Source organism: Etheostoma cragini, chromosome 15 (assembly GCF_013103735.1).
Source record: "Etheostoma cragini isolate CJK2018 chromosome 15, CSU_Ecrag_1.0, whole genome shotgun sequence".
Taxonomy (NCBI): domain Eukaryota; kingdom Metazoa; phylum Chordata; class Actinopteri; order Perciformes; family Percidae; genus Etheostoma; species Etheostoma cragini.
The window spans coordinates 877122-889227 of NC_048421.1; the positions used below are offsets into that span (position 1 = coordinate 877122).

The 12106-nt window shown below is 43.9% G+C and overlaps 1 protein-coding gene across 1 annotated transcript in view; it reads right to left on the minus strand.

The window, feature by feature from the left end:
• LOC117958237 overlaps positions 1 to 12106 on the minus strand; it is an 859617-nt gene that overhangs the window by 805399 nt on the left and 42112 nt on the right. The window contains exons 7-8 of the mRNA XM_034894525.1: positions 4117 to 4239; positions 564 to 680 (exon numbers count right to left, since the gene is read on the minus strand). Of these exons, the coding sequence (XP_034750416.1) occupies positions 564 to 680; positions 4117 to 4239 (240 nt within the window). The remainder of the gene's footprint in view (positions 1 to 563; positions 681 to 4116; positions 4240 to 12106) is intronic.

The window sequence follows — 12106 nt, forward strand, 5'->3', positions numbered from 1 at the left end:
CTTCATTCTCCTCAGGAAGTGCAGTGTGATCTTCAGAAATGCCTCTCTGCTGCTCCTCCTCTGCTCTTCATCCTCACCATCCAACACCTCCTCATCCTCCCTCTGACTCTCTAAGCTTTCTGGGTAATCTGGACTCAGAACCTTCTGGAACTTCTTTAGCTCGTTCTTCACAAAAGTGACGATGTCGTCCTCCAGCAGCTGGAACAGAAGATTATATGAATGACCAAATCAAAGTGAAACCATGGAAGCAAACATCAGATCCATGTTGGACGGACTGAGGATCTGGTCTAAAAAATGCAGCATGGAACTGATTATGACCAGAATAGAAGTAAAAGTAGTTGTTGTACATGTACAGACCATAAAGATGGAGTCCAGGTGGGTTTGATGCTGCTGGGCAGACTGACCACTGGGACCCTCTGAGCTCTCCTGGTCCACTCTGTGGAGGAATCAGGAAGAATTCGCTCTCCCATGAAGAGATATTTGGATGTTAACAGTGAATTAGAGGACTCCCTGTAGTGGTCCACCTTTACTAGTCCTGCTGATTATCAGTTTGAAATCCTCACCTTTGATCAACAGAGTGGCGTCCATCTTTGAAGTCTATAGGACGATCCATAGACCAGTCACTCTTCATGGACACACAGCTGGGTCCAGGTTCAGGACAGTCTGGTCTCTGATGGATCCTGATAAAAAGAAATACATCAAAGCTCACATATTTAAGGAAATACGCTTGGAATCAAAGACTTAAATAATGTCATATTAAAAAATTTTGAAAACTTTAAGAAAAAATATATAATTACTGACAGTATGGACTTACTACGTACTTTTTATCATCTCAGTTAATCTAATCTTTTAATTTTTTAAAGATTGATGACACCCAGCAAAGGACAGCGGGTCAGACACGAACCCGAGCCACTGCAGGACTCGTCTCCCCTCTCTCATCATGGGCAATGTGAGGTCACTGGCTAATAAGATGGACGAGCTAACAGCATTAGTCCGGAGTCAGCGGGAGTACATGGAGAGTAGTCTAATGTGCTTTACAAAGACTTGGACATTCCCGACAACAACGTCTCCATCAACGGCTTTCAGACTGTTCGGGCCGACAGGGACTGCACCGAGAGCGGTAAGCGTAAAGGCGGGGGGCTTGCTGTTCTAGTTAACAACAGATGGTGTAATCCCGGTCACATTACGGTTAAACAGCGTATCTGTAGCCCGGACATTGAACTGCTTGCTGTGGGACTCCGGCCATATTATCTGCCACGTGAAATCTCACATACCATCGCCGTTGCTGTTTACATTCCGCCCTCTGCCAACCCGACGTCACCCACACCGCCATTGCCCAACTCCAGACTCAACACCCGAGTGCCCTCATAGTGATCTCGGGTGACTTCAACCATGTCACCATGACCACCACACTAACAAACTTCACCCAGTACGTGAGCTGCCATACCAGAGAGGAGAGGACCCTGGACCTGCTGTATGCTAATGTCAGGGACGCATACAGCTCTTCCCCCCTCCCCCCACAGTGCAGATCCGACCACAACCTGGTTCACATAAACCCCTGCTATGTGCCTCTGGTGAAAAGGCAACCTCTGACCTCAAGGACAGTGAGGAGATGGTCGGGGGAGGCCTATGAGACACTTCAGGGATGTTTTGAGGTGACGGACTGGGATGCACTCTGTGAGCCACATGGAGAGGACATAGATGGGCTGACTGAGTGTATCTCAGATTACATAAACTTCTGTGTGGACTGCACTGTCCCAGCAAGGACTGTTCAGTGTTACCCAAACAACAAACCGTGGGTAACAAAGGACATCAAGAACATCCTGAATGCTAAGAGGAGGGCTTTCAGAGCTGGGAATAGGGAGGAGGTGAGGGCCATTCAGGGGGACCTGAAGGTGAAGATCAGGGAGGCTAAGGAGAAGTACAGGAGAAAACTGGAGCGTAAACTCCAGCAGAACAACATGAGGGAGGTCTGGAGCGGTATGAGGACCATCACTGGCTTCAGACCAACTGGCAGCAGAGGAGTTGAAGGCAGATTGGACAGGGCCAACAAACTCAATCTCTTCTTTAACAGATTTGATGCTCCTGCTCCTGCCCATCCCGCCATTAACACAACTGCTGTCTCACCCCCAACCCCACTACTTCCCCCTCCCCCCCTCACTGTCCCTTGTCTTCCTCCCGGGAGAGCCCTACCTCCCCCTCCTCTAGCCCTCCGGTTAACACCTCTCTCCAGCCTGACTCCCCCTACCCCACCTGTGACCTCTGTGTGCCTCACTGCTGACCAGGTGAGAAGACAGCTGACCAGACTCCACTCTAATAATGCTGCAGGTCCTGGTGGTATCCATCCTGGGGTGCTCAAAGCCTGTGCCTCTCAGCTATGTGGAGTCTTTCACCATGTCTTCAACCTGAGCCTTAGTCTCCAAAGGGTCCCCGTGCTGTGGAAGACATCTTGCCTCGTTCCTGTGCCAAAGACGCCACGTCCCAGTGACTCCAAGGACTACAGACCCGTGGCACTGACCTCCCACATTATGAAGACCCTGGAGAGACTGGTTCTGGAACAGCTGCGGCCCATGGTGAGACCTCTTCTGGACCCCTCCAGTTCGCCTACCAGCCCCGGTTGGGAGTTGAGGACGCCATCATCTTCCTGCTCAACCGCATCTACGCCCACCTGGACAGGCCGACAAGCACGGTGAGGGTCATGTTTTTTTACTTCTCCAGTGCCTTCAACACCATCCGGCCGGCCCTGCTGGGTGAGAAGCTGACAGCGATGCAGGTGGATCCCCCCCTTGTGTCCTGGATTGTTGACTACCTGACTGGCAGACCACAGTATGTGCGTCTGCAACACTGTGTATCAGACAGAGTGGTCAGCAACACCGGCGCCACGCAGGGGACTGTCCTCTCTCCCTTCCTCTTCACCATCTACACCACAGAATTCAACTACCACACAGAGTCCTGCCATCTTCAGAAGTTTTCTGATGACTCTGCTGTGGCTGGATGTATCAGCGAGGGGGACGAGGCTGAGTACAGAGCTGTGGGGGTGGACTTTGTCCCATGGAGTGAGCAGAACCATCTACAGCTCAACGTGACAAAGACCAAGGAGCTGGTGGTAGATCTAAGGAGAGCCAAGGCAGCAGTGAGCCCTGTTTCCATCCAGGGGGTCATTGTGGACATTGTGGAGGACTACAAATACCAGAGTGCACTTGGACAATAAACTGGACTGGGCCAAGAACACTCAAGTCCTCTACAGGAAGGGTTAAAGCCGTCTCTGCTCTCTGAGGAGGCGGAGGTCCTTCAACATCTGCAGGACCATGCTGAGGAGGTTTTATGAGTCTGGGAGGGGGGGGGGGGGGGGGGCAGTGCTATCCTCTTTGCTGTTGCATGCTGGGACAGCAGGCTGAGGGTAGACTCAACAAACTGATTCGCAAGGCTAGTGACGCTGTGGGGGTGGATCTGGACTCTCTGTTGGTGGTGTCAGAGAGGAGGACGCTGTCCAAACTACATGTCATCTTGGACAATGTCTCGCACCCACTCCATGGCTTGTTGCTCAATCACAGGAGCACTTTCAGTGACAGACTCATTCTCCCAAAATGCACCACAGAGCGCCACAGGAAGTCATTCCTGCCTGTGGCCCTCAAACCTTTTAACTTCTCCCTCTGAGTGTCTGACACACAGACACTTAGAGAGGTTGAAACTGGACAATATTATCTGTATTATCTGTTTTGTGCAATAACACTGGCCTGAAATGTGTGCAATTTCAACTACTACAATTATTATTATTTAACTTTTCACCATTCCAAATCCTTAATTATGTTAATTATGCAAATAATGTATAATAACATTCTTTTATGTATATACCGTACATATCCAATTCCTTATACTTCTTTATTTCTTGTATTTCTACTCTATTTATAATATTTGTGCAACTGCAACACAGAGTTTCCCTTCGGGGATCAATAAAGTAATTCTGATTCTGATTTCTGATTCTGATCCTACATGGGAAGAACGCTCTTACTGGGTGAGCTGGAGGCCGCCCCAACACACAGAGCTGTGAGTGTGAATAATGATGATGATGGTGGAGTGATCTGAGTGGTGGACAGTTAGAGATGGTCCTCTCACCTCTGAGCTTTGGTCTGGCTGTCATGGTCCCCCCACAGAGGGGGTTTAGGGGGAGGGACCCCCTCCTCTCTGTCCTCACACTGACTCATAGCAGAGTCCACACCTTCATCTGGAGAGGAAACACTGAGAGCAGCAGTCCAATCATTCATCAGCACATCATCACTCATTCATCCCTCACATCATTTCTCCTGAAAAAAGCCAAATATCAGCAGCTCTCCTCTGATTGGCTGCTTCTCTCTGAGTCATATCAGTGTCAGTTGAATCCTATTGGCTCGTTGGACTGTTGCTCAGACTAACGAAGCAGTTAGAAAACATGATGAACTCTGGGAACTACTGAGGCCTTTTCTCATCACATGATCCCATTTCATTCTCTCAACACAGAGACCTGATCAACACATGGATCAATAGTGGTTTGTTATTGGACAGAGAAGATGCTGCTGGTTCTCATTGGTCAGTGGTTAGGACGAATCAGAGCAGAGGAAGCTGCCACCAGCTGCTCTACTTCTATCAGTCCACTAGATGGCCTCATGGAGAAAGTCAAAAAAGTTACCTCCTATGTCATTTCCTAACCCCTTTTCCTTAACCTTAATGTTAAACATCATGAGGTCAAGGAAAGATGTGAAGAAGTCAAAAGGAATTAGGAGAAGACAACAGTGCTGCTCAGAGATCCTGACTGCCCTGACACGACTACGTAACTATATTACTGACGTGGGTCTGCCAGTAAAACTACACCGTTCCAAAGATGGACACAGAGAGTACATCTGGATAGCTCACTCCTTGTGTTCTCACCATGTTGTCTCATGCTGGATCTTTAAAGGTGGAATATTACTTCATCTCTGTTTTTATTTTCCACCTTATTCTGCATTAATTGTGTTGTTTAATGTGGAGCACTCACTGCATGCAATTTAGTTATTATAAAGCACGGAGCTGTAGGCTGTTTCTTGTATGAAAGCTATTGTGCAAATAAAATCACTCTCCCCCTCATGTCCACTCATATTAATCCACATGAACCCTGATTAGTAGGAATGTATGAACACAGACAAGTCAAACTGCTCTCATCATGGCAGCCACTTAAAAACTTCAGGTCCTTTCACTCCGTGAGGAACCTTCCTGAACAAGAAGGACTATTGGACCGCAGCCCCAATATGATTCAAAAGAAGAAACCAGAGAAGCTGCAGAAATCAGCTGGAGGAGGTGGAGTTAGTCACTATGACCACTGGAGGTCCGCCGTCCAACTATTCTACTCATGTCTAATACTCTTTTCTTCCTTATCTCTCTCTCTTCTGTCCCTCTTTCTCTGCTCCCTGTCTTATCTCCTCCCACATCTTCCCCTCCCTCCCTTCTGTAAACTGGTTTTCCTTTATTCCATCACCGACTGAAGTCAACTCACCTTTAGACTTTAACTTGAGTTGTTTTTCAAGCGAAGACTTTAACCACACAAGGAAAAACGTTTTAAAATGTCGTCTCTCGTCTGCTCAGCTCCTCTTTAACACAGAGAAACCTGAAGAGAAAAGTACAACAGAAGACGTGTCTCAGACAGTTGAATTAAGAGAAGCTCGACTAAAACCTGCTGATTAATGTGCACTGTAAAAAGATCATGTTAAAAACAAGTTCCCATTGAATGACAGTCAAATCTAAAGCATTCTTCTACAGATAGCGGCTGTGGAGAAATCTACAGACAGACAAAGTGGAATAAAATAAAGGTTTTCTTTCCAATAGTCTGAAAGAAGACATGTTATGAAGATAAATAGGCCAAAATCTATAGATTGAAAAACAGTTTTTGCCGGAAGTGTAAAACAAACTTGACTTTAACAATATGTCAAAAGAGATGATTTTACATGCTGAACCTATAAAGTGATGCCTGCTGAGTCCTAGTGCTCGCCCCCCCCCCCCCCCCCCCCCCCCCCCCCCCCCCCCCCCCCCCCCCCCGCTACCTTACCCTCCACATCCATAAGAGTCCTGACAGACCCCAGATCAGACTCAACTCTTCTCCTTCTCTTCTCTCTGCCTGCTCACACAGGCGGCCATCTTGTCTCCCAGCTTTAAACAATCATACGTTCACCATCAATTCAACCGTTTCTCCAACCACAACAATCAAAGACGTCATCTCAACCAATCACAGCTCCACTTACTGAACTTTCAGCCATGGACTTCATCAGTGTGCAGCTCTCTTCTGTCCTCAGCAGGTCTGTGGAGAAAAGGAGCTTCAACTTCAACTCCAACAGACAAAGAGAAGTGACGCAGTTTGTAAATGATCAACGAGTGTGTGTGTGTGTGTGTGTGTGTGTGTGTGTGTGTGTGTGTATGTGTGTGTCCTCACTTCACTATGACAGTATGCATTCTGACTGGTTGCTCCAACCAGAATGCTAGAAAAAACGAATCCGGGTGTGCACGTCCACGTCTCTAAATTGTATAAAAATTTAAAAACCGACTGTTGTGGATGTGAGATTCAGCAGCTGAAGACTATTTCTCACATAAAATGTTTTCAGTAAACACATTTGGATGAACTACTTTTTGTAAAATAAGAGAAAGTTTTAACTGTTAACTGGTGATCCGTGTCCACAGCGCGTTATTTCACCGAAGGGATCAGAACCACAGCAGTTCAAAAAGTGGGCGCTCCCTGTGGAGATTGTAGCGTGAGTCAATTAACAACTACACATGTATTAAGTTGGGATATTCATTTCAAAATTAATCTTTTAACAACTTGCACTCATTAATGGGGCACCACCTCGTTTAAGAGCAGAAGGATCTCAGATTGAATGGATTAAATATTCAAATCTCAAGTACAACGTCATTTAATCACACGTTATATTCAATAAATATGGTATTTTTTATCAATTTCACATGAAACGCCGTAAAGTTCATAGCTGTATATTAACCCCAAAGTCTACACATGAGTTAGACAGACGACTATCAATAAATGGAAGGTGTTTATTAATCAGGTAATCAGAATAATAGAGTAGGACAACAGTAAATATAGCTAAGGCAGCATAAATGAATGAGATATGAACACATGACTACCTGTTGAAATGTAAAAACTTAGGAAGAAGACTTTTTAACTGAGTGTAACCTGACTCAGCAGAAGACCCAGAATGAGACAGCAACTTTACGTCAATCAGCATGTTGGCTCTAACTTACCTGTCAGGTGTGTCTCTCTCGTCTCTGGTGACGGCTCCCAGGAAGAGCAAAGGTTCGTTCCTCTGACAATCCGTGTCCACCTGCCGGAGGAATCGACCCCTCCCAATCACTGTTTGCTCAGGCAAGTATTCTTAGTGTGTACCAAGTGCATCAACTTCAAATTGCTTTATTTGTTTATAGCTCTATGAAAAAGTTATTTCCCCAACACTTTTGTAATATTTCACCGTCCGCCTCGTAGTAGTTGTCCTATTAGGCCTCCCTACTCTCGTACGACTCAAACACAGTTTAGTGTATTACACAGATCAGACAGTTATACAGAGGGTCAAAGATATGGAACAGTCTTCCCACTTCACTCATTGAGCTTTCTAAAGAACAGTTTAACCCTTGTGTTGTCTTGTTATCAACCATGAAAAAGGTTATCACATTTTCTGACATTTTTGTCACTTTTTTAACGTTGTGGGACCTTTTTTTGGATATTTTTTCCAAATTTATTTGATATTTCTGATAATGACATTTTCAGCTTATTTCGAAGGCCCATTTTATGTGATGAAAAAAACTGAAAATGGGTCAAATTTGACCCAAGGACAACATGAGGGTTAAACAGAGAGTAAAGTTGTTGCTCCTAAGTTGTCTGAATTTTCCATATGGGTTCTCTAAATGTAATTTTAAATCGTTTTAAATAAAGATTTTTTTTTGTTTTGTCTTTACATAATAATATATAAATTGTTTTTAAATTGTTAAATGTAATCGTTTCTATGGAGATTGGCACTCATTAAGCCCCTTGAGGGTTTTTCGTCAATTGTCCATCACATATTTTTTGTGAAACATATAATACTGTTTGAATGTTTTTATTGTGAAAATAAAATAAATCAAATCAAATCAACGAGCCACGTCCTCACTGGCTGTCCAAGAGGAGACACCAACGTTTATTTTGATCCTGCTTGAATCTTCACGCCGGGTACAGTCCAATTTCAGCAGGCCGTCGTTTTGAATATACATAAAATAAAAGATCTACTCTTCTGATGATCAAAAAACAGAAACAATCACAAAACTGGATTATTACTACTTATTAGGGGTGAAGGGATAACATGTTACAGAAAAGTATCGCGATATTTTCTGTGGCGATACTAAATCAATACATAGACACCGAATATTGATCTATTATTATATATGTGTATACGTCAATTTGTCTGCTTGACAATCCCATTTTGCAGCAATAAAATTGAAGTGAGAAAAAACTGAGAAATATTTTTAGATGAAAATCAGATGTTGACAAAGTTTCCCTTTGGGATTGTAATTTTAAATTGGGCTCCTCGAGGTGGAAAAAAGGTAATACATTGTAATATATCGCAGAATATGTTTAAAACTACAACAATATCGTATCGTGACATAAGTCAAATCGTGAGGTGATTCCCATCCCTACTAGTTAATACATAGAACATTAATCAGCAACTATTTAGCTTATTTATTTTAATCAGTTAACTTAAAATAGGTTTGTTAAGATATTTGTTATAGTGTCAAACATGTTTTATTGTAATTTTCACCATAAAAAATTCATAAAAAACAGTTAGCAGAACCCCCAATGAGGTTGATTTGTGTTTCTTTGCTCATTTAGTCCAAATTTATTGATTTAATTCCACTTGAATTAATCTCATGGTCATGCATCTTTACCAAACTGTTGCTTAGGAAACTGGGTTTGGACGGCCCTGTCCATGGTGAGTATTTATTAACCTTACTCACCAGTCGTTTTGCCCTTTTAGTTTGAAGGTAACTTCCCTGTTTCCTGTTAACTGGGGCTATCTTGGTGCAGCTCTCCTCCAGCTCGCCGCCATCAACAATGTTCTTCTTCTCCAGAGACATTTCCAGGACGGGACACCGGGCAGCAGCCGGGACGTATCGACCACTAGTCCCGTCAAGATGAATATCTTCTTCTCCCATTACGGTCCTGAATGATGCAAAATAAACACTAAAACATGTCCGATCAAACATGCCCCTCCCCCACACCAAACTCCATTACTAATCTAAAGGTGCTGGATTTACAGGTATGTGTAAACATTGTTGAACAAGAAGAATTATGACCAATAAAGTCATGAAAAATCAATTCCAGGCACTCAAGGTTGGTTAAAAAAGTGATCAAAAGACCTTTATTAACATAGGATAGGGCAAGACATTAAAAATACACCGTGTCGGCTTGAGCCTTCCTCCGGGTGGAGGGACACAAAGGGAACATCAGAGTGGTTAGAGCGTGCAGGTGTGTACAGGTGAGAGCATGATATGCTCACCCTGACCTCCAGGGGCATAACGCCACAAACCCAATACACAACACATGGTACAAAATGCAGCACACAATAGTAATTAATGAAGAGCAGACAGTTTAACTGCTGTACTTCCCCAGATGTCGTCTTTATAATAATTGTTTTCCTTGTCAAAGAGGACACTATAGAGCCAGATCTAATGGATCCATACCCACAATGTTGTGTGACAGTATGAACAGCTTGACGTCTGAGAGAAACCATTGATTGCATTTAACAAAAGTCCATTTGTCGGTTGGCTTGTTTTTACTTAACTTAAACAGTTATGGAAGAAAAAACAAGTGAAAGTTTTGGATTCGGTGTGAAAAGGAGCATAGAGACAGATGGGCTTGAATGTTTAAATATACGTGTGATTTGTTGGAGCAATTTCTTCATGTTTGGTCTGTAGTGTGTGTGATGGTTAACAGACTGAACTTTGATTTCAGCAGCTGATCTTCAGTCAGGGTTTCTGTCCACAGGAGAGACTCTCAGTCCTGCAGAGGACACAGAGACACTGAGGAACCAGCTGACCAGAGCCTGGGGTGGCAGTAGCTCAGTCCGTAGGGGAGTTGGGTTGGAAACCGGAGGGTCACTGTTTCAAGTCCCCGTATGGACCAAAAAGTACAGAGTGTGGATTGGTGGCTGGAAAGATGGCACTTCACCTCCTGGGCACTGCCAGGTGCTGTTGAGCAAGGGCTCAGGGTTCAGAGCGCTGGTTCAGCTGGCAGCCCACTCACTCTGACATCTCTCCATTAGTGCATGTATAGAGCATGTGTGTGTGTGTGTGTGTGTGTGTGTGTGTGTGTGTGTGTGTGTGTGTGTGTGTGTGTGTGTGTGTGTGTGTAGTTCAGGACTGTGTGTGATAACTAACAAAGTGTGGACACGGAGTGTAAATTGTAATTTCCCTATAGGGGGTCAATAAACAGATTAAAATTAAAATAAACCCAGGATAAAGAGGTTGAAATGTCTGTTTATGAAAATAGCGACCCGAGTGTAAACGTAGCATCAGTCCTGTAGAGGACACAGAGACATTGAGGAACCATACCAGACCCTAAATCCAGGATAAAGAGGCTGAGTGAATGTGGTGTTGAAGGTGTGGAGGTGGATCAATGAGTCAGAGGAGACTGTGTAGAAGGACAGAGAGCCAGCAGGACAGTCCACATACACTGCTACTCTGTTAGAGACAGAGGAGGACGGGAGGACTGTTCTTATGTTATTATGCCAGACAGAGTAACCATCATCACTAGAGCACCTCAGACTCCAGGACTGATCATTCCATCCAAACCCACAGTCAGCACTGGTTCCTCTCCTGCTGATTCCTCTGTAACTCACTGATATATAAACCTTTCCTCTCCTCTCGACCTCCCAGTAACAGCGACCAGTCAGACCATCTCTACACAGCAGCTGAGGATTGGAGTCAAACCTCTCTGGATGATCAGGATATGACTGATCCTCTACCACATATGTCACCTTCCTGTTGTAGTCAGACAGTTTGAGGTTTCTGTTTACTGTGTTTGTGTCCAGTTCCAGTTCACAGACATCTGATGGAGAGAACAAGACACAATACAGCTGCAGGTTATCATCTGATGATTTAATAACAACTTAACTCACTTTGAAAAATCCAATAAACGCTGGATATACAAAAACAAGTGCCTATTTTTAATGACCCCAGGTTGATCAGGGGAGATGATTTTGTGGAGGACAGTTTCCAATCTAGGTGCCGGGACCTTTGCCTGGATTTTAACATCTGTATTTAAAAAAGAGACGGGTCTATAAGAGGTGCAGTCCAAGGGGTCTGTGTCCTTTTAAGTATAAGAGAGATGCATGCTTGGTTAAATGAAGAGAGGAGTGAACCAGTTTCAAAAGATTCAGCAAAGACAAAAACTGAAAGTGGGAGCAATTTGGTAGAGTATTTTTTTAAATAAATCCGAAATTCATCTGGGTCTGGGGATTTTGCTGCCTGCATAGAGGAGATGACAGCAACTATCTCCTCTTTGGTGATTGGTGCCTCAAGGTCAGATCGCATATCATCAGAAATAGAAGGTACGTCCACACCAGTAAAGAAATGTCTCATAACATTGACATTTGCATTAGTGTCAGAGGAATATAATTTGGAATAAAAGGCTTTGAATATTTTATTTTGCATAATTCTTTTTTTGGCATTTCTTATCTGTTGCGTCCTTGTGTGAAGGATCTGAAATATGATTTATGTACCAAAGGCTTTGACTATATTAATAATATGTTTAGGGTCTGAGGTAGTTTCACGCATTGTTGTTCAAATCACTGGGATGAATTATTTGGCACTTAAGTTATGCAACTGATGCCTTCCAGTCCAATTTCGACCACACCACAGCAATGAGACGGCTCTTGTTCTTCAGTCAAGAAAATGCAAAAATCTAGTGTATCATGCAGCTAATTTCTCATAAAACTTTAAACACACTCACACTTCTTAAGTCCAGGTCTCAACCACTCTGGTCCACCAGGGTCCATCCTGCAGGAAGAAACAAAGTCAGAATCAACTTCTTACTCCTTCACTCAGATCCTCCATTAATCATGAACCA